Source organism: Ornithorhynchus anatinus, chromosome 1, assembly GCF_004115215.2.
Source record: "Ornithorhynchus anatinus isolate Pmale09 chromosome 1, mOrnAna1.pri.v4, whole genome shotgun sequence".
Classification (NCBI taxonomy): Eukaryota; Metazoa; Chordata; class Mammalia; order Monotremata; family Ornithorhynchidae; genus Ornithorhynchus; species Ornithorhynchus anatinus.
In genome coordinates, this window is record NC_041728.1 from 37,623,014 (window position 1) to 37,641,583 (window position 18,570).

General features: G+C 71.7%; 2 protein-coding genes across 2 annotated transcripts in view; one reads left to right on the forward strand and one right to left on the reverse strand.

Moving 5' to 3' along the window:
• Positions 1-1,499: 1,499 nt before the first annotated feature.
• The window catches only part of HEATR4 (HEAT repeat containing 4), a 40,773-nt gene continuing 23,702 nt past the window's right edge, over positions 1,500-18,570 (reverse strand). The window contains exons 14-18 of the mRNA XM_039911322.1: positions 18,003-18,192; positions 13,544-13,622; positions 11,749-11,905; positions 1,752-1,962; positions 1,500-1,600 (exon numbers count right to left, since the gene is read on the reverse strand). Coding sequence (XP_039767256.1) covers positions 1,805-1,962; positions 11,749-11,905; positions 13,544-13,622; positions 18,003-18,192 — 584 coding nt within the window. The 3' untranslated portion in view covers positions 1,500-1,600; positions 1,752-1,804. The remainder of the gene's footprint in view (positions 1,601-1,751; positions 1,963-11,748; positions 11,906-13,543; positions 13,623-18,002; positions 18,193-18,570) is intronic.
• On the forward strand, positions 5,989-10,513 carry RIOX1 (ribosomal oxygenase 1). Its single transcript, XM_029067399.1, has 3 exons — positions 5,989-6,144; positions 6,202-7,728; positions 10,472-10,513. Exons 1-3 carry the CDS (start codon positions 5,989-5,991, stop codon positions 10,511-10,513), a joined length of 1,725 nt encoding a protein of 574 aa, XP_028923232.1.

An 18,570-nucleotide genomic window follows, 5' to 3' on the forward strand; every position in this document is an offset into this window, starting at 1 on the left:
GGCCGGACTACCGTGTCGGCCTTCTCTCTGACCTCCCTTCCTCCTCTCTCGCCCCGCTCCGGTCTATCCTTCGCTCCGCCGCCCGGCTCGGCTTCCCGCGGAAACCATCTGGGCGCCTCACTCCCCTTCCCAAACACCTCCGGCGGCTGCCCGTCGACCTCCGCTCCCAACGAAGGCTCCTCGCCCTAGGCTCCGAGGCTCTCCGTCCCCTCGCCCCGTCCCACCTCTCCTCCCTTCTCTCTCTCCACCGCCCGCCCCGCACCCTCCGCTCCTCCGCCGCCCGCCCCCTCGCCGTCCCCGGTCTCGCCCGTCCGCCGTCGACCCCCGGGCCGCGTCCCCCCGCGCTCCCGGGACGCCCTCCCTCCTCGCCTCCGCCGAACCGATTCTCTCCCCCTCTTCGAAACCCTACTTAAAACTCACCTCCTCCGAGAGGCGTCCCCAGACCGAGCTCCCCTTCTCCCTCTGCCGTCCCCCCTTCACCTCTCCGCAGCTAAACCCTCATTTTCCCCTTTTCCCTCCGCTCCTCCCCCTCTCCCTCCCCATCCCCACGGCGCCGTGCTCGTCCGCTCGACCGTATACCTCTCCGTCGCCCTATTTATTCCGTCGACGAATTGTACGTCGCCTCGATTCCATTCAGTCGCCATCGGTTTTCACGAGACGTCCTTCCCCTCGACTCTATCTATCGCCGTCGTTCTCGTCCGTCCGTCTCCCCCGATCGGACCGGGGGCCCGTCGGACGGCGGGGACCGTCTCTATCCGTGGCCGACTCGTTCGTCCCGAGCGCTCGGTACGGCGCTCTGCACGTAGTAAGCGCTCAATAAATACTACTGAACGAATGACCCGGACCGTCAAAAAAAAAGGAACAAAAGCCACGGGCAACTCAGACTAACGCGGGTCCCTCTATTTTCTCGCCTCCTTCCACTGCCGGGCGCAAACGAAAGGAGACGGCAGAGCGCGCCGGGTACGGCCCCCGAGGATAAAGCACTAGGCGCCGGGGCGGATCCGAGCCAATCGGGTCGGACGCAGTCCCCGTCCCACGGCCCTCGTCCCCGTAGTGCAGACGAGGAGACCGAGGCAGAGTGAGGCGACTTGCCCAAGGTCACGCGGAGGAGAAGCGGGGGGGCCGGGATTCGAGTTGGAGCCACACAATCCCCCAGAGAACGGCGAACCGAGCGTACCACGTTATGTCAAGTTTCAGGCCTAGGCCCGATCACGTAGCTTCTGGCCGAAGGGGCAGGCTCGAGCACAGGGAAGCGGCGTGGCCCGGTGGGCCTGGGAGTCGGGAGACCCGGGTTCTAATCCCGGCTCCGCCCCGGGCCCGAGGTCGCCTTCACCTCTCCGGGCCTCAGTTCCCCCACCTGGCAAACGGGGATGAGCCCCAGGCGGGGTCGGGGGGCCGTGTCCAACCGCCCGAGCTCGGATCCGCCCCCGGCGCCTAGTAGAGCGCCTGGCCCAGAGTAACCGCTCTCTCCGCCGCCCTTCGAAGAAATCACGAGCCGATCAGACCGACTAAAGCCGGCCCCTTTATTTTCTCGCCTTCTTCCGCCGCCGGGCGCAAACGAAAGGAGACGGCGGAACACGCCGGGCACCCGGAACCGCCCCTGAGAAGCAACGACAACGTAAACCGGTCAGTCCCACGGAGAAACAGCTAAGCGAACCGGAGGCACCGGGGCGTGTCGGGTTTCCCCGGCGCAGAGCCCAGGCCCGAGGGAACGGCCCCTAGGCCGAAGGGACAACCGCGGGCCCGAGTACCTTTCTTTCCGCCGGGGGGGGGCGGGGGACGCGTCCCGTGCCCGGGGCCCAGACTAGATCCGGGAGACGGGGCCCCGCCGACCGGCTCCGGAGCGACTCCCCTCTTCCGCAACGTCCGTCCCCGTCGGCGCCGCGGTGCCCCACGCCCGCTCTGGGCCTCTCCTAACGGGGGGCTCCGGGTCCGGGGATTCGGAGCGGGCGGTCTGACGAGCTGAAACGAGAAAGGGCGTGAGAAAACGGAGGAAGCCCGTGAGCCTGAGCGTTCACGGCGCAGAGAGCGCTGCACTAAGCGCTCGGGGGGGGGGGGGGGGTGCGGCACGAAAGGGTCGGCGGGCGCTTTCTGATGGCATCCGTTGAGCGCCCGGGGCGCGCCGGGGCGGATACGAGCTCATCGGGTGGGACGCACGCGGGGCTCCGGAGTACGGAGGGGGGGAACCGAGGCCCAGAGAAGCGAGGTGACTTGCCCGAGGCGAGCCAGCGGACAGGTGGAGGAGCCAGGCCCCGGCTTTCCCCTTCGGCGGGAGGTCCAGTTGGGGGGGCGGGGGAAAGGGAAGGGAGGGGGTTGAGCGGCCTCGGCCGGCTCTGCTCGTGGCGGTACCTGTCTGCGGCAGGCGCCGTTCGAAGCCCCGAGGTAGGCACCGGTCCATCGGGTCCCCCCGTCCGGCGGCGGGGTCGGAGGACACGTTCTCCGCCCGCGACGGGCTCACGGGCTGATCCGGTGGCTCCTACTCCCTCCCGACCCTCCTCGACCTCTCGGCCGCCGCCGTCACCGACCGTCCGTCCCCAACACCCGCCGGTCTCACCTTCGCGATACCGCCCGGATCCGCCCCTTCCTCTCCGCCCCGACGGCCGCCTCACCGGTACGGGCTCCCGTGATCATCCCGGCCGGACCGTCGCGTCGGCCCCCTCTCCGATCTCGCCTCCCTCCCGCCTCCTCCCCGCTCCGGTCTATCCTCCGCTCCGCCGCCCGGCTCGGCTTCCCGCGGAAACCATCTGGGCGCCTCACTCCCCTTCCCAAACACCTCCGGCGGCTGCCCGTCGACCTCCGCTCCCAACGAAGGCTCCTCACTCTAGGCTCCGAGGCTCTCCGTCCCCTCGCCCCGTCCCACCTCTCCTCCCTTCTCTCTCTCAACCGCCCGCCCCGCACGCTCCGCTCCTCCGCCGCCCGCCCCCTCGCCGGCCCCCGGTCTCGCCCGTCCCGCCGTCGAGCCCCGGGCCGCGTCCCCCCGCGGTCCCGGGACGCCCTCCCTCCTCGCCCCCGCCGAACCGATTCTCTCCCCCTCTTCGAAACCCTACTTAAAGCTCACCTCCTCCGAGAGGCCTCCCCGGACCGAGCTCCCCTTCTCCCTCCGCCCCCTCCGCCGCCCCCCCTTCACCTCTCCGCAGCTAAACCCTCTCTTTCCCCCTTTCCCTCCGCTCCTCCCCCTCTCCCTCCCCTTCCCCACGGCGCCGTGCTCGTCCGCTCGACCGTATACCTCTCCGTCGCCCTACTTATTCCGTCGACGAATTGTCCGTGGCCTCGATTCCATTCAGTCGCCACCGTTCTCACGAGACGCCCTTCCCCTCGACTCTATCTATCGCCGTCGTTCTCGTCCGTCCGTCTCCCCCGATCGGACCGGGGGCCCGTCGGGCGGCGGGGACCGTCTCTCTCCGTGGCCGACTCGTTCGTCCCGAGCGCTCGGTACGGCGCTCTGCACGTAGTAAGCGCTCAATAAATACTACTGAATGAATGAATGCGCATTTCCTCGCTTTTCTGGGCCTCAGTTCCCTCTTCTGTCAAATGGGGATGGAGACCGGGAGCCCCGGGTGGGTCGGGGACCGTGTCCAACTCCATTCGCCTGCATCCACCCCGGCGCTTGGTACAGCGCCTGGCCCGGAGTGAGCGCTTAATACCAGAACTGAATACCACGATCATTTCCTGGATCTCCTGGGCCTCGGTTCCCTCCTCTGTCAAATGGGGATGAAGCGTGGGAGCCCCACGTGGGACAGTTGGCCTGTCTTCCCCTCGGCGCTTAGCACAGTGCCTGGCACGGAGTGAGCGCTTAACGCCATAACCGAATACCACGATCGTGTCGTCCTCGATTTTCCGTGCCTCGGCTTCCTCCTCTGCAAAATGGGGATGTAGAACGGGGATGACCCACGTGGGACGGGGACCGTGTCCAACTCGGTTTGCTTGTATCCACCTCAGCGCTTCGTACGGTGCCTGGCCCAGCGCGAGCGCTCACTACCCTCGCTAGAGAGGCAGCGTGGCTCGGTGGAAAGAGCCCGGGGCTTGGCAGTCAGAGGTCATGGGTTCGAATCCCCGGCTCTGCCGCTGGTCAGCTGGGTGACGGTGGTCACTTCGCTTCTCTGGGCCTCAGTCCCCTCATCTGGAAAATGGGGGTGAAGACGGTGAGCCTCACGTGGGCCAGGCCGGTGACCCCGTCTCTCCCCCAGCGCTCAGAACGGTGCTCTGCACGTGGTGAGCGCTTAACAAATACCAACATTATCCTAACCAAGTGTTACTGTCATTTCCTCGATCTTCCGGGCCTCGCTTTCCTCCTCTGTCGAATGGGGATGGAGACTGGGAGCCCCACGTGGGACGGGGACCGTGTCCAACCCGGTTCGCTTGTACCCACCCCAGCGCTCACTACAGTGTCAGGCACAGACTGGGCGTTCAATCCCACGCCTAAATACCATCGCCAGTTCCTCGCTCTTCTGGGCCTCAGTTCCCTCACCCGGAAAATGGGGATGAAGCCCGGGAGCGCCATGCGGGCGGGGGCCTGGGCCCTCCCTCATCAGCTCGTACCCGGCCCGGCGCCGAGTACAGTGCCTGGCGTCTCGCAAATACCATTTAAAAGCCCGAAACAAAACCACCCCAAAACTTTAAAAAGGGGTCAAAACCCGCACGTGAGGAGAAAGGGCCTAGGCGCGGGCGCACGCGCAGTAAGGGCTGCCAGGCCGCGCGCGCGACGCCAGGACTGCGCAGGCGCCGCCGGGGCGCCAAGGGCGCAGCGACTGCGCAGGCGCCGCCGGGGCGCCAAGGGCGCAGCGACTGCGCAGGCGCCGCCGGGGCGCCAAGGGCGCAGCGACTGCGCAGGCGCCGCCGGGGCGCCAAGGGCGCAGCGACTGCGCAGGCGCCGCGGAGCAGCAAGGGCGCAGCGACTGCGCAGGCGCCGCCTATCCCACCTCGCCCCCGACGACGAGAGGCGCAGAACGGAAGGGGCGGGGCCCCGAGGCAGCTTCCCCAGGACCGATCCGGGGAGCGCTCGGTCCGGAGAGGGCGGGAGGGAGGGGACGGGGCCCGTCGGAGAGACCCATCAGAGACCCGCTCGGCTCGAGGAGGCGGGAACGGCAGAGGGGTGGAAAGAGAATCAGAGAAGCGCGTGAAGGACGGGGCGTCGCTATCGTTTCTGTCCGTCTGCCCCATTAGACTCTAAGCCCGTCGATGGGCAGGGACGGTCTCTACGTGTCGCCGCCTCGTCCATTCCAAGCGCCCGGCGCAGCGCCCCGCACACAGCAGCAAAGCGCTGGCTCAATACGACCGAATGAACGAGCGGGCGCGGCGGGGGCGGACTCGGCGGGAAAGCGCGGAAGCGGAGGGGCCAAGCGGCGCGGCGCTCGTTGCTCGGGGAGGGGGCGGCGGCCAATGAGAGCGTCGCCCGCCTTCCGCGGGCGGCCAATGAGCGCGGCGCGGGAACGCCCGCCTTTCGAGGGCGGCCAATGAGAGCGTCGCCCGCCTTCCGCGGGCGACCAATGAGCGCGGCGCGGGAACGCCCGCCTACGGAGGGCGGCCGATGAGAGCGGCGCGGGAACGCCCGCCTTTCGAGGGCGGCCAATGAGAGCGGCGCCGGAACGCCCGCCTCCCGAGGGCGGCCAATGAGCGCGGCGCCGGAACGCCCGCCTCTCGAGGGCGACCAATGAGAGCGGCGCCTGGACGCCCGCCACCCGAGGGCGGCCAATGAGCGCGGCGCCGGAACGCCCGCCTCCCGAGGGCGACCAATGAGAGCGGCGCCTGGACGCCCGCCTCCCGAGGGCGACCAATGAGAGCGGCGCGGGAAGGCCCGCCTGCCGAGGGCGACCAATGAGAGCGGCGCCTGGACGCCCGCCACCCGAGGGCGGCCAATGAGGGGGCGCCGGGACGCCCGCCTCCCGAGGGCGGCCAATGAGCGCGGCGCCGGGACGCCCGCCTCCCGAGGGCGACCAATGAGAGCGGCGCGGGCGGGCGGGCGGGCGGCCTCAGTCGGCGCGGGGCGGCATGGAGGGCGGACGCGTGTCGGCGCTGCGGGTCCACCGGCTGGCGCGGAGCGCGGCGGCCAAGAGGAAGAAGAGGGCGCTGGCGGGGCGGCGGCGGCGGATGGCGGCGGCGCTGCTGCTGCTGGCGGCGAAGCAGCGGCGGCGGCGGAGGAAGAAGGCGGCGCCTCCCGCCTCGCCTCCGCCGCCGCCGCCGCCTCCCCCGCCGCCGCCCCCGCCGCCGCCCCCGCCCCCGCCGGAGGAGACGCCGGTGCAGCGCGTGCTGCGGGAGCTGGGCGGCATCCCGCACAGCAAGCGTCGCGCGGCGCGGCTGTTCGACTGGCTGATCGCGCCGCTGCCGGCGGCCGCCTTCTTCGAGCGGGCGTGGGAGCGGGAGCCGGTGGTGGTGCGGCGGGCGCAGCCGGCCTACTACGGCGGCCTGTTCTCGGCGGCCGAGCTGGACGCGCTGCTGCGGGCCGAGGACCTGCGCTTCGGCCGCCACCTGGACGCGGCGCGGCTGGACGGCGGCGGCCGGCGGCGCAGCCCGCACCCGGAGGGGGCCCGGGCCACGCCGGCCGCCGCCTGGGGCCTGTACCGGGCGGGCTGCTCGCTGCGCCTGCTGTGCCCGCAGGCCTTCTCGGCCGTCGTGTGGCACGTGCTGGCGCTGCTGCAGGAGCACCTGGGCTGCCTGGCGGGCTGCAACGCCTACCTGACGCCGCCCGGCGCGCAGGGCTTCGCGCCGCACTCGGACGACGTGGAGGCCTTCGTGGTGCAGCTGGAGGGCCGCAAGCGCTGGCGGCTGTACCGGCCGGCCGAGGAGCTGCCGCGCCGGCCGGGGCCCGACCTGGCGCCCGGCGCGCTGGGCCGGCCGCTGCTGCAGGTGGTGCTGCGGCCCGGCGACCTGCTGTACTTCCCGCGGGGCTTCGTGCACCAGGCCGACTGCCCCGCCGCCACGGGCCAGCACTCGCTGCACCTCACGCTGTCGGCCTTCCAGCGCAACAGCTGGGGCGACCTGCTGGAGCCGCTGCTGCCCGCGGCGCTGGAGGCGGCGCTGGAGGAGGACGCCGACTTCCGCCGCGGCCTGCCGCGCGACTACCTGGACTACATGGGCGCCCGGCACGCCGACGCGGCCGGCGACCCGCGGCGGGCCGCCTTCCTGGCCCGCCTGCGGCGGCTGCTGGCCCGCCTGGCCCGCTACGCGCCCGTGGACGCCGTGGCCGACCAGCGGGGCAAGGCCTTCCTGCACGACTGCCTGCCGCCCGTGCCCACCGAGGCGGAGCGGGCCGGCGGGGCGCGGGCCCTGGCGGCGCCGCGCTGGGAGGCGGGCGGGGTGCGGGGCGCGGCGCCCCGCCTGCGCCCCGCCACCCGCGTGCGCCTGCTGCAGCTGGGCGTGGCCCGCCTGGTGGGCGAGGGCGGCGGGGCCGTGCTCTACCACACGCTGGACAACGGCCGCTTCTACCACCAGAGCGCCGGCGGGCCGGCCGGCCGGGAGGGCCCCGAGGAGGAGGCGCCCCGCGGGCTGGAGGTGCCGCCCCACCTGGTGGACGCCGTCGAGCGCCTCTTCCGGGCCTACCCCGCCTTCGTCCGCCTCGGCTCCCTGCCCTGCGACCGCCCCGCCGACCTCCTCGCCCTGGCCCAGGACCTCTTCCACCGGGGCCTGCTCGTCACCCGGGGGCCGCTCGGCCTCGACGCCGGCGGCGGGGCGGACGGGGGGGCGCCCCCCCGCCGCCGCCGCCGCCCCGGGCCCCCGTCCCCACCTGAGCGGGTTGGGGGGGGGGGGGCGCCGCGGCCCCCTACGCGTCCGACGAAGAGAGGGGCGTCCGTCCGTGTGCGCGAGCGCCGCCCGGGGGGGGGAACCCGGCGCGGGGAGGCCTCCGAGGAGGGGGAGACGGGGGGGGGAGGTCGTCCCGCGGGAGGCTCCGGGGCTCCGTCCCCGTCTTGCGGAGGAGGGCGGAACCGAGGCCCGGAGGGGCGAGGCGGCGTCGGGCCGGGGTCGAACCCGGGGCCCCCGCCCTGCTCGGACCGCTCCCCTGGCCCTGCGGGGGCCCGCCTCGGCGCTCTCTCCTCGACCCGTCTCCCCGCCCCTCTCGGGACGGCCCCGTCCCCCTCCGCCTCGCCTGACCCGGACGGCCCCCGGCGCGCGGGTCGGCCCGCCTCCCGTGCTCCCCCCGAGGCTCTCCCGACCTTCCCGACGGACCCGCGTCTGCCCTCCCTCGGCCCGGCGGCTCCCTCTCGGCGACCTCCCTCCTCCGGCCCCTCGCCCGTCCCCTCGGGCGGCTCCCTCCGACCCTCCCCTCGGCTGCCCTCCGATCCGGCCCCGTTCCCCGCCGGGACGCCGTCCGCCCCGAGGTCGGCCTCGCCTCCGTCCCGATCCTCCTCCGCCTCTCGGCTGCCTCTGACGCCGGGGGACGCCGTCCGCCGCCGCCGCTCCTCCTCCGGCTCCTCCTCCGCCTCCCGCCCCCTGACCGTGGGGGTCCCCCGGGGCTCGGTCCTGGGTCCGTCGTCCCCCCCCCCCCCCCGTTCCCCATCTCCGCCCAGTCCCTCGGAGGGAGGGCTCGATCGTCGGATGGTATCGAGCGCCTACCGTGCGCAGAGCGCTGCGCGCCCGGGCTGGACGGTTTGGCGACGGATCGACGATCCCTGCCCGCTGACGGGCTTACGGTCTTATCGGGGGGACACGGGCCAAAACGGGAGCGACGGATAGAAGCCAGGGGATGGCCGTCTCGTTGACAAAATAAACGGCGTAATAAAAACACGGACCGATGAGCGGAGGGAAAGGGGGGGGGGGGGGCGCGGCGTCGAGGGAGCGGAGGGAGAAGGGAGGGCTCGGTCTGGGAAGGCCTCTCGGAGGAGGGGGGGCGCTCGGGGGGGGCTTTGAAGAGGGGAAGGGGGTGAGGAGGGAGGGCGCGGCCCGGTGGGCGGCGGGAAGGGACGAGGGAGGAGGGCCTCGGAGCCGAGAGCGAGAAGTCTTCTGTCGCGTGCGGAGGTCGACGGGCGACCGCCGGAGGTTTTCGAGGAGGGGGGGCGCCGAGCCGGGCGCGGGAGGGAGGTGAGATCGGAGAGGGGGCCGACGCGACGGTCCGGCCGGGCCGTCGCGGGAGCCCGTCCCGGTGAGGTGGCCGGCGGGGCGGAGAGGGGAGGGCGGATCCGGGCGAGGTGACGGAGGTGAGACCGGCGGGTCTCGGCGACGGACGCGCGGGGCGGACGCTCCCGCGCCTTCGACTCCCTCCTCTCGGCGGCCGGTTCCCGCGTCTCCGTCTCCGGCCCTGGCCTTTCTCCCTCTCCGCCGTCCGGGACGGCCCTCTCCTTGGGCGGCCCGTCCCCCGCCCCGTCACCTCGGACTACGGCGGGGACGGGCCCTCTTCCCGCCCGCATCCCGTCGCCCTCCCGACTCTCACGGCGCTCGACCGATCCCGGTGACCTCGGCGGCGTCCGCCTGCGCCGCTCTGACCGGCTCCCCTCCGCTCCCGCCCCCGCCCCACGGCGCTTCTGCGCCGTACCCCCGTCGTTTTATCGGTCGGGGTCCGTTTCCTTACATCGACGTCCGTCCCTCTAGACTCGCCCCGTCGAGAGTGGGAGCGTGCCGCGGGCGGGGATCGTCCCTCCCCGTTGGCCGGCCCGCGCTTTCCCCGGGGCTTCGGACGGTACCCTGCCCGCGGCAGGCGCTCCGAAAACGCATCTGAACGGATAGGATGAACGATGTAAGAGTGAGGGTATCCGTGAAGCACTTACTACGCGCCCGCCCCCCTTCTGAGCCCCGGGGGTCGATACGGGGGACGGTCGTCGGACGGGCCGACGTGGGGACGGTCGGCCCGCGGATCCCCTCCGCCGCCGGATCCCGTCGGGTCGGCCTTCGCGGCGTCGCTGAAGTCCACCCTCTCCCGCCTGGATTGCCGCACCTCCCCGCCGGCCTCCCGTCCCTCCCCGCTCCCGTCCGTCCTCCGCTCCGCCGCCCGGATCGTTTCTCCGAAAGAGGGGACGTTCAGTCCACGGTCCCCCCCCCCCCGGCCTCAAGAGGCTCCGGCGCCCGCCCGCCCGCCCCCGCGTCGGACGGGAACTCCCGACCGTTGGCCTGAAGGCCCTCGTCCGGCTCACCCCCTCCTACCGGCCTCGCCCCGGCCCCCGCCGCCCGTCCGCTCCGTCACCCTGGGCGAGTCGCTTCGCTCCTCCGGACCCCGGGCTACGCCCGGGGGGACAGTGGGGATCGAGACCGGGCCCCACGCGGGCCACGGATTGTCCATCCGGTCGTACCGGGCGCTCGCCGACGCGCGGTCCGACGGTCGACGGCGACCTCCCCGGCTCCCGGCCGAGACGCGGGGAGACGGGCGTCGAAGCCCATCGGGAGAAGGACGGGTCCGAAAGCGCTGTGGGGAAGCGGGACGGGGGGGAAGAAGCGGGGCGTAATCTGGGAAGGCCTCCTGGAGGGGATGGGCCTTCGGGGAGGGCGGGGGGGGGGGGGAGTCGTGACCCGATGATGCTTCCAACGCGATTACGTCCAACCCGATTAGGTCGGAGCTACGCCGGCACCTCGTACGGCCTCCGGCATCTAGCGAGTGCTTAACATCCCGCCGCGGGAAGCAGACGGACACCCCCACGCCCTCCTCCTAGGGAAGCGGCGTGGCTCGGCGGCAAGAGCCCGGGCCTGGGAGTCAGGGGTCGTGGGCTCGGCTCCCGGCCCGGCCGCCGGTCGGCCGGGTGACCGTCCCCTGTGCCCCGGTGACCTCGTCCGTAAAATGGGGATTGACGGCGAGCCTCCCGCGGGACGAGCCGGTGACCCCGTATCTCCCCCGGCGCTCGGAACGGTGCCCTGCGCCCAGTAAGCGCTTCACAGGTACCGACGTTATCATCACTATCACTATTCGAACGCCGGCCTGCTCGCTGTGCCTCCGTCCGTCCGTCCGTCCGTCGGTCGCAGTGAGGGAGCGCTTACTTGGCGCCGAGCTCTAAGCCCGTCAGCGGGCGGGGACCGTCTCTACCCGCTGCCCACCTGTCCGTCCCAAGCGCTTAGCACGGCGCCCTGCACACGGTAAGCGCCCGACGGATGCCGTCGAATGGATGAACGCGTAGACCGGGCGCTTGGGAGGATGCAACAGAACAGCGTCGGTGGACGCTTCCCCGCCCGCAGCGAGCTACTTTCTGCGGGGCGGGGGGGGGGGGGGCGTTGGGGGGGTTGGGATTTAATCGAAGTAAAGAAACGGCGGACACGACGAGGTAAAGAAGCGAGTGCCGTGGGGCCGGGGGCGGGAGGTGAACGAAGGGAGCGAGTCGGGGTGACGCCCAAGTGGGAGAAGGGGAAAGGCGGGCTTAGTCGGGGAAGGCCTCCTGGAGGAGGTGGGCCTTCGATAGGGCCCCGAAGTGGGGGGGGGGAGGGGGGAGTCGCTGTCGGACGCGAAGGGGGAGGGCGTTCCGTTTTCCGGAGGAGGGAACCCCAAAAGCGGAGCGCCTCGCGGAGGCGTGGAGTTAGAACCCGCGACTCTCGGACTCCCGGGCCCTCTCCGCTACGCCCTGCCGCCTCTCCGGACCGTGAGCTCGCCGGGGGGCAGGTAACGTGTCCGCTCCTTTCACGGCGTCCCCTTCCCGGCGCTCGGCACGGTGCTCCGCACGCCGTAAGCGCCCGGCGGAGCCGATCGAACGGGCGAGCGAACGACGCCTCCCCTAGAACGCCCTAAGCGCCGGCGGCTGCGAAGGCCCGCCCCGGGACCCGTTTCGGGGAAAGCGGAGAAGACCCGCCGTCGAGCCCCCGTCTACGTGGGGGGTCGAGCGCTGGGGACGGCGCACCGGTTACCCCGGACGGCTTCGGTCAGGCCGGGGAATTCCTCCTCCCGTCCCTCCTTCCGGGGCGGCCGGTAGAGCCGTGTGGCTTCCCGCTTCAGTCGGTCCAGGGCTTTCTCGGTTCTCAGCACTTGCTGGACGAGCACGTCCTTTCGGCTTAAGGCGGAGATCTGGGGCGGGAGAAGGAATCTTCGTTCCCGAGGGGTCGGGCGGGGGGCGGGGGGGGGGGGGTTCCTCCGACTCCGGGAAAGAACAAAAACTCGGAGGGCCGCGGCGCCTTCTCCCACTTACCCCGGATCCTCCCGCGGCACCTCTCTGGCCCTCCCCGCCCCCCCCGCTCGGATGCTGAGCGCGGCACTCGGTAAGTGCTCGCGGTGTGCGGGTTGGAGCCGGTCCCTTTCCCGCTGGGAGCTCACGGTCTCGATCCCCCGTTGTACGGAGGAGGGAGGCGAGGCTCGGAGGAGGAAAGTGGCTTGCCTGAGGTCACCCAGCAGAGAGGTGGCGGAGCCAGAAGCAAGAGCCCGGCCCTCCGTGACCCCCGGGTCCGGGCTCTCTCCGCCACGCCGCGCTCCTCGCGCATCCGGACCTCCGGGCGTTGGCCGGTCGCCCCGACCCCGGAGCGCGCCCTCAGCGGAGGGAGGCCGGGCCTGGGAGGCCGAGGTCGTGGGTTCGTAATGCCGGCCCCGTCGCGGGTCGGCCGTGTGACTCCGGGCGGGTCACGTCGCTTCCCTCCTCCGTAAAACGGGGATGACGCCCGTGAGCCCCACGTGGGACCACCTGATGACCTTGGATCTCCCCCGGCGCTTAGAACGGTGCTCGGCGCAGAATGGACGTTTCTTCAGAGCGTACGCGGATACAGATGTGTCGACGGTATCTGTTAAGCACTTCCCGCGTGCCTGGCACCGTACCGAGCGCCGGGGTAGATCCGAGCTGATCAGGCCGGACCCGGTCCCTGTCCCCCGCGGGGCTCACGGTCTCCGCCCCCCTTTCACAGATGAGGGGACCGAAGCCCAGGGCAGGGAAGCGGCTCGTCCCGGGTCGCCCGGCGGGCAAGGGGTGAGGTTACGGTTACAAGTCGGGCCCTTCCGCTCCCGAAGCACGAGGCCACGCCGTTCCTCGGAAACGGGAGGGCTCCCTACGGGCCGGGCGCCGTCCTGAGCGGCGCGGCAGAGGGAGGCTAATCGGGTCCCACGCCGGCTCTCGTCGGCCCTCCCCCCCCCCCCCCCCCCGTTTTACGGAGGAGGTCGCTGAGGCACGGAGAGGCGAAACGACCGGCCCGGGGTCGCCCGGCAGACAAGCGGCGGAGCCGGGATCGGAACCTACCGAACGGCCGCCGAACGACGTGCCGCCGGGACGGGGGGGGGGGGACGGACCGTAAACTCCTCGGTTCGTTCGACCGTATTTACGGTGCGCGGGGCACCGTACCGAGCACCCGGGAGAGTGCGGTGCAGCGGTGAAGAGAGACGGTGCCTGGCCGCAACAAGTTCACGGCCTGCGGGGGGGTGGGGGGAGACGGACATCGGTAAAAATAAAGACCCCGCTTTAAGTAAACAAAATGGCGGATATGTACAGAAGCGCCGTAGGGTGGGGAGAGGGGGGAAGAGCAGAGGGAGCGACGAAGGGCGACGCGGAAGGGGGCGGGAGAAGAGGAAAGGGGGGCTTAGTCTGGGAAGGCCTCTCGGAGGAGATGGGCCTTCAGTAGGGCTTTGGGGCGGGGCGGGGGGGGCGGGGGGGGGGGGAGTCACCGCTCGGTAGCGCTCGATAGATAAGATGGCTCGAGCGACCGCGCGGCCCCGCCGCGTCTTTACCTTGTCCCTGATCTTCCGGATCATCTCTCGGTTCCCTTTGCCTTGCAAATGAAGGACCTCGATGGCGCGGTTCGCTTCCCTGCCGAGAGAGAGACCCGGACGGTGTCCGCATTTCCCCGAAGCGGGGCCTCCCGGACGGCGAGCGGTCGCTCCGTCGGCGACACCTATCGAGCGCTCGCTCTGCGCGGGGCACCGGCCCGAGCGCTTGGGAGAGGCCGGTAGAACGACGTGACGGGCCCCGTTCCCCGCCCGCAGCGAGTCTACGGTCCGGAGGGAGCGGCGCGGCCCGGCGGAGAGAGCTCGGATCCGGCGGTCGGAGGGCCTCGGCTCCGGCGGCTGCCTGCCGCGTTACCTCGGGCGAGTCCCTTCGCTCCTCCGGGCCTCGGTCTGCGCGACTGTACGCTGGGGACTCGGAACCTGTTCTTCTTCCTCCTCGGCCCCCGTGTGGAACGGGGACGGCGACCGATCCGGCTCCCTCGCGTCCACCCCGACGCTTGGGACGGCGTCCGTTCATTACCCTGTCTGTTTTGTCAGTGAAACGTACGGCGCCTCGATTCTATTTAGTCGCCGTCGTTCCCCCGCGCCGTCCTTCCCCTCGGCTCCCTCTAGTGCCGTCGTTCTCGTCCGCCCGTCCCCCCCCGGTCGGACCGCGAGCCCGTCGGACGGCAGGGACCGTCTCCGTCCGTTGCCGGCTTGTTCGTTCCGAGCGCTCGGGACGGCGCTCCGCACGCAGGAAGCGCTCGGTGAATACCGCTGAATGAACGTTTGACCCGTACTAAGGGGTAAACGTCCATTCTGACCACGCGAAAGCGGCCTGCCTTCACGCCGACTCAGCCCCCGCCTTCTTCTCCAGGCGGTTCGTGCAGTCAGCCGTATTTACCGAGCGCCTGCTCTGTGCGGGGCGCTGTCCCAAGCGCTCGGAAAGGACAGTTGGGCAGATGAGGAGAGACGATCCCTGCCCACGCCGGGCTTGCGGTCGAGGCGCGAGAACGGGCAAACCGGCATCGGCCTAAACGGGATCGTGGACACGTACGCCCCGAAACAAGTCAGCGGGCATCGACCTACGTAAATGGAATCATCGACGTATACGTACGAGTGCCGCGGGGCGGGCGAGAGCAGAGGGAGGGGGTCGAGGCGACGCGGAGGGGGAGCTGAGGAAGGGGGGGGCTCGGTCCGGGAAGGCCTCCCGGAGGAGGCGAGGAGCTCTCGGGAGGGCTCCGAAGGGGGGAAGAGGGTGAGTTGGGCGGAGGCGGGGAGGGAGGGCGTTCCGGGGCGGCGGGGGGACGTGGGCCGGGGGTCGACGGCGGGCCGGGCGAGGAGGAGGCCCGGTGAGGCGGCGGGGGAGCGGCGCGTACGGCCCCGGCTGGAGGAGGAGAGGAGGGAGGGGAGGTGAGAAGGGGCCGGGGGATGGACGGCTTTGAACCCAAATGTGAGGGCTCCTGCCTGTTTACTCCTTTTCTCCGGCCTCTTCGCTCCGAAAGCCCCAGCGACGATTCAGCCGTCACCTCGGGATCCCCCTGCACGCTGGACCCTCCACTCCCAAGGCCCCGAGGACGACGCAGCCGCCTCCTCGCAGTTCAACCCGACTCCGGACTCTTCGGCCTCGAAAACCCAACCGGGGATGATTCGACCGTCCCCTCAGAGTTCCCCTAAACGCCGGACTCTCCGCTCGCGGCCCCTCCCGGTCCTCTCCTCCCCCCGTCCCCTCTGCCACCCACCGCCTCCCCACCCCTCAGGCCGTCCCCTCCCCGACCAGCCCCCTCGCTGCTTCGGTCAGGTGCGGCCTGTGGGACCCCGGCCCCGTCGCGGGGAGGCTCCCCTCCATCCCTGAGCCGTTCCCGCCTCAAGTCGCTCCTCCTCCCCGCCATCCCTGAGACCCGGTCGTCCCCGGACGGCCCGGTCTCCCCCGCTGCTCTCCAGTCCCCAGACTCACTGGGAAAGGAGGCGTCGGCTTCCTTCTCGCGCCCCGATGCCGCCTTCTCGCCGTCCCGCCTCCCCCGTCCCCTTCTCTCCTCTGCGGCCCGTATCGTCCGCCTCTGTCATCCACTCCGGATTCTGGTCGCGGTCATCCGACGCCCCCCAGGTCCCACCGTCGACTGGTTTGACCATCTTCAGCCCTCGCTCGCCTTCCTTCTCCCGCCGCGCCCGCGTTGAGCCCGGAGGCCTCCGAGAGCCACGGGGAGGTTCCCGACCGCCCCTCCGCCGCCCGCCTTCCGTGACTCCTCGACCCGGCCGGCCTCTTGCCCCACCCCGGCCCGCCCGCTCGCCGGCTCGGATTCGCACTCCGTCCCCTCGGCTCTAGCCACGGCACCGTCGCCACCCTCGCCGACTCCGAAATCCCTCCGTCTGACCGCGACCTCCTCGCCCGTCGCCTCTCCCGCACGCTTCCTCCCCGCAGAGCTGTGCCGTTCCCCCGCGGACACCTCCGGTCTCCTGACCCCGTCCGGTTTTCTCGACTCGTCGCGCCCCGCCGAGCCTCCTTGCCCCAACTTCCTTCCCTCCGTGATCGAACCGATGCTCTCGACACCGCCTCCTCCGCCGAACTCGACTCACTCGCTCCCCTCTCCCTCCTTGGGTCTCCTACCGCCGACCCACGGCCCCGGGTCGCCGGCGCGGTCCGCCTCCTTCGCGTTCGGCCCACGGGGCGCCGCTGGCGGAAATCTAACCATCGGGCCGCCTCGGTCCGGTTCCGGTTTATCCTGGCCCGCTTGAGCGCCGCCCTCTCCCCTGCCCGGCCAGACTATTTCTCTTCCCTCATCGACCCCCATGCCCGGTGCCCTCGCCGGTCGTTCCAGACGTCGAACGCCCTCCCGCCCCCCCCCTTCCTCCCCCACCCCTCGCCCCCAGTGAGCTGGCCATCTACTTTATTAAGAAAATCGCGTCGTCCCCGCCCCTCCTCGGTCCCTCCCCCTTCCGGCCCGCTCTTCCACTCTCCCGTCCTTCCCGGCGGCATCTCCGGAGGAGATCTCCCGCCTCCTCTCAAAAAGCACCCCCTCCGCCCCCCCCCCCCCCCCCCGCCTCGTGACCGGGACCGCCCCCCATCCCACCCACCCCCTCGCCACCGGGATTCCCTCCGTCCTGCCTCCCGATCCAGCTCACCCCCGGGACCTCCGGCCCCTCCCCGCTGGGACTCCCCCCCGCTGCCTCCTGATCCTGCCCGGCCCCTCGCCACCGGGCCCACCCCCCGCCCTACCTCCTGTTCCAGATCCCCACCCCGCCCTTGGGTCTTCCCACCCCCCCCCCCCCCCCCGCCTCCGGGACCCCGCGGGCAGGGCACGCCTCCCCATCCGTCCCCCCCGAGGGCCCGCACGCTCCGCTCCCCTGGGGCCGCCCGCCCTCTCGCCGGGCCTCGTCCTCGCCTGTCCCACGTGGCCTTCCGACACGCCCACGTCTCCCCCATCCTAAAAAAACCCTCTCCCGACCCCGCTTCCCCCTCCGGTTGTCGTCCCGTCTCCCTCCTGCCCTTCCTCTCCGAACTCCTGGAACGAGTCGTCTACGCTCGCCGCCTTGAATTCCTCGACCCCAGCCGTCTCCCGGCCGCCCTCCGTGTGGATGGTTCCCAGATGTCCTTCTCCAGCCCCGATCTCTCCCCCTCTCCGCGGTCTCGCTCTTCCTCCTGCCTTCCAGACGTCTCTGCTCGGACGTCCTCCCGTCGCCTCGGGCTTAACCCGGCCGAAACAGAGCCCCTCGTCCTCCCGCCCGAACCCCGGTCCCGTCGCTGGAGACGGCGCCCCCGGCCTTCCCGTCTCACAGGCCCGTGACCCTGACTCCTCTCTCTCTCTCGTCCGACCCGCGTATGCGATCCGTGGCCAGATCCCGTCAGTCCCACCTTGACGACGTCGCTAAGGTCTGCCTTTTCCTCTCCGCCCACGCTGCCCCCGTGTTATCACGCTCGCTCGTCCTCTCCCGCCTGGCCGACGGCCTCGGCCTCCCCGCTGACCTCCCGGCCTCCCGCCTCTTCCCCGCTCCGGTCCGTACTTCGCTCCGCCGCCCGCGGCGTTACACGTGGCTCCTCGCTCCTCGAGAACTTCTAGCGGTCGCCCGTCCGCCCCCACGTCAGACTCCTCACCGTCGGCGTTCAAGCCGTCCGCCCCCCCCTCCCCCCCCCGCCCCTCTCCTACTCGGACCCGGCCCGCGCGCTCCGCTCCTCTGAGGAGAGAGAGGGCGGGAGAGACGGCGTGGCCTAACGGCCCGGGCCCGGGGGTCAGAAGGACGGGCCCGGGTTCTCGTCCCGGTCCGCCACCCGTCTGCCCCGTGGCCCCGGGCGAGTCGCTTCACTTCTCTGGGCCTCGGTGCCCTCGCCTGTCAAACGGGGAGAGGGGCGGGAGCCCCGTGCGGGGCGAACTCGCGTCTCCCCCGGCCCGGCGCCGGGCACGCCGTGAGCGCCGACCGAGGGCCACGATCGTTAGGGTCGTGCACCGACGGGCCCCCCCCCCCCCCGAGGAAGGGCGGGACGTACCCGAGGACGGCTTCGTGCGTCTCCAGGAGCGGCACGTCCACGAGGGTGTCCCGGACGGCGTCCCCCTGCAGCCGGAGCGCGACGATGGTCCTGCAGGCCTCCAGCCTCAACCCGGGCTCCTCCTCGTAACGGACCGTCCACAGTAACAGATCCCTCAGCTTGGGGCTCACTCGGCCGATCTGCCCCAGAGCTGCCAACGGCACGGACGACCGACTGGTCCGCGGCCCGGCGGCCGGACCCCGGGCCCCGGGGGGCAGGAGGTCACGGCTTCCCATCCCGGCTCCGCCGCCCGTCTGCCGTGGGCCCTCGGGGAGGCCGCTTCGCCTCTCCGGGCCTCGATTCCCTCATCCGGAAAACGGGGGTGGGGATCGGGAGCCCCTCCCACCCCGTGGGACGGGGATCGGGTCCAACCCCATCTGTTTCGATCCACCCCGGGGCACGGAGTGAGCGTTTAACAGATGTCACGGCGACCGCGGGTGGCCTCCGGCGCGCCCGGGCAGACGCGCGGTGGCGGGGGTCGGTCGGTCGGTCGTACCCGTCGAGCGCTTTCCGGGTGCGGGCCACCGTA

Excerpts from the sequence above, each read along its gene's own strand:
- RIOX1 (XM_029067399.1), top strand. The coding sequence starts at position 5,989 with ATGGAGGGCGGACGCGTGTCGGCGCTGCGGGTCCACCGGCTGGCGCGG. Across the intron at positions 6,145-6,201 it reads GGCGGCGGCGGAGGAAGAAG|CCGCCGCCCCCGCCCCCGCC; the intron begins GCGGCGCCTCCC and ends CCGCCGCCCCCG. Across the intron at positions 7,729-10,471 it reads CCCCGTCCCCACCTGAGCGG|GTCGGAGCTACGCCGGCACC; the intron begins GTTGGGGGGGGG and ends CAACCCGATTAG.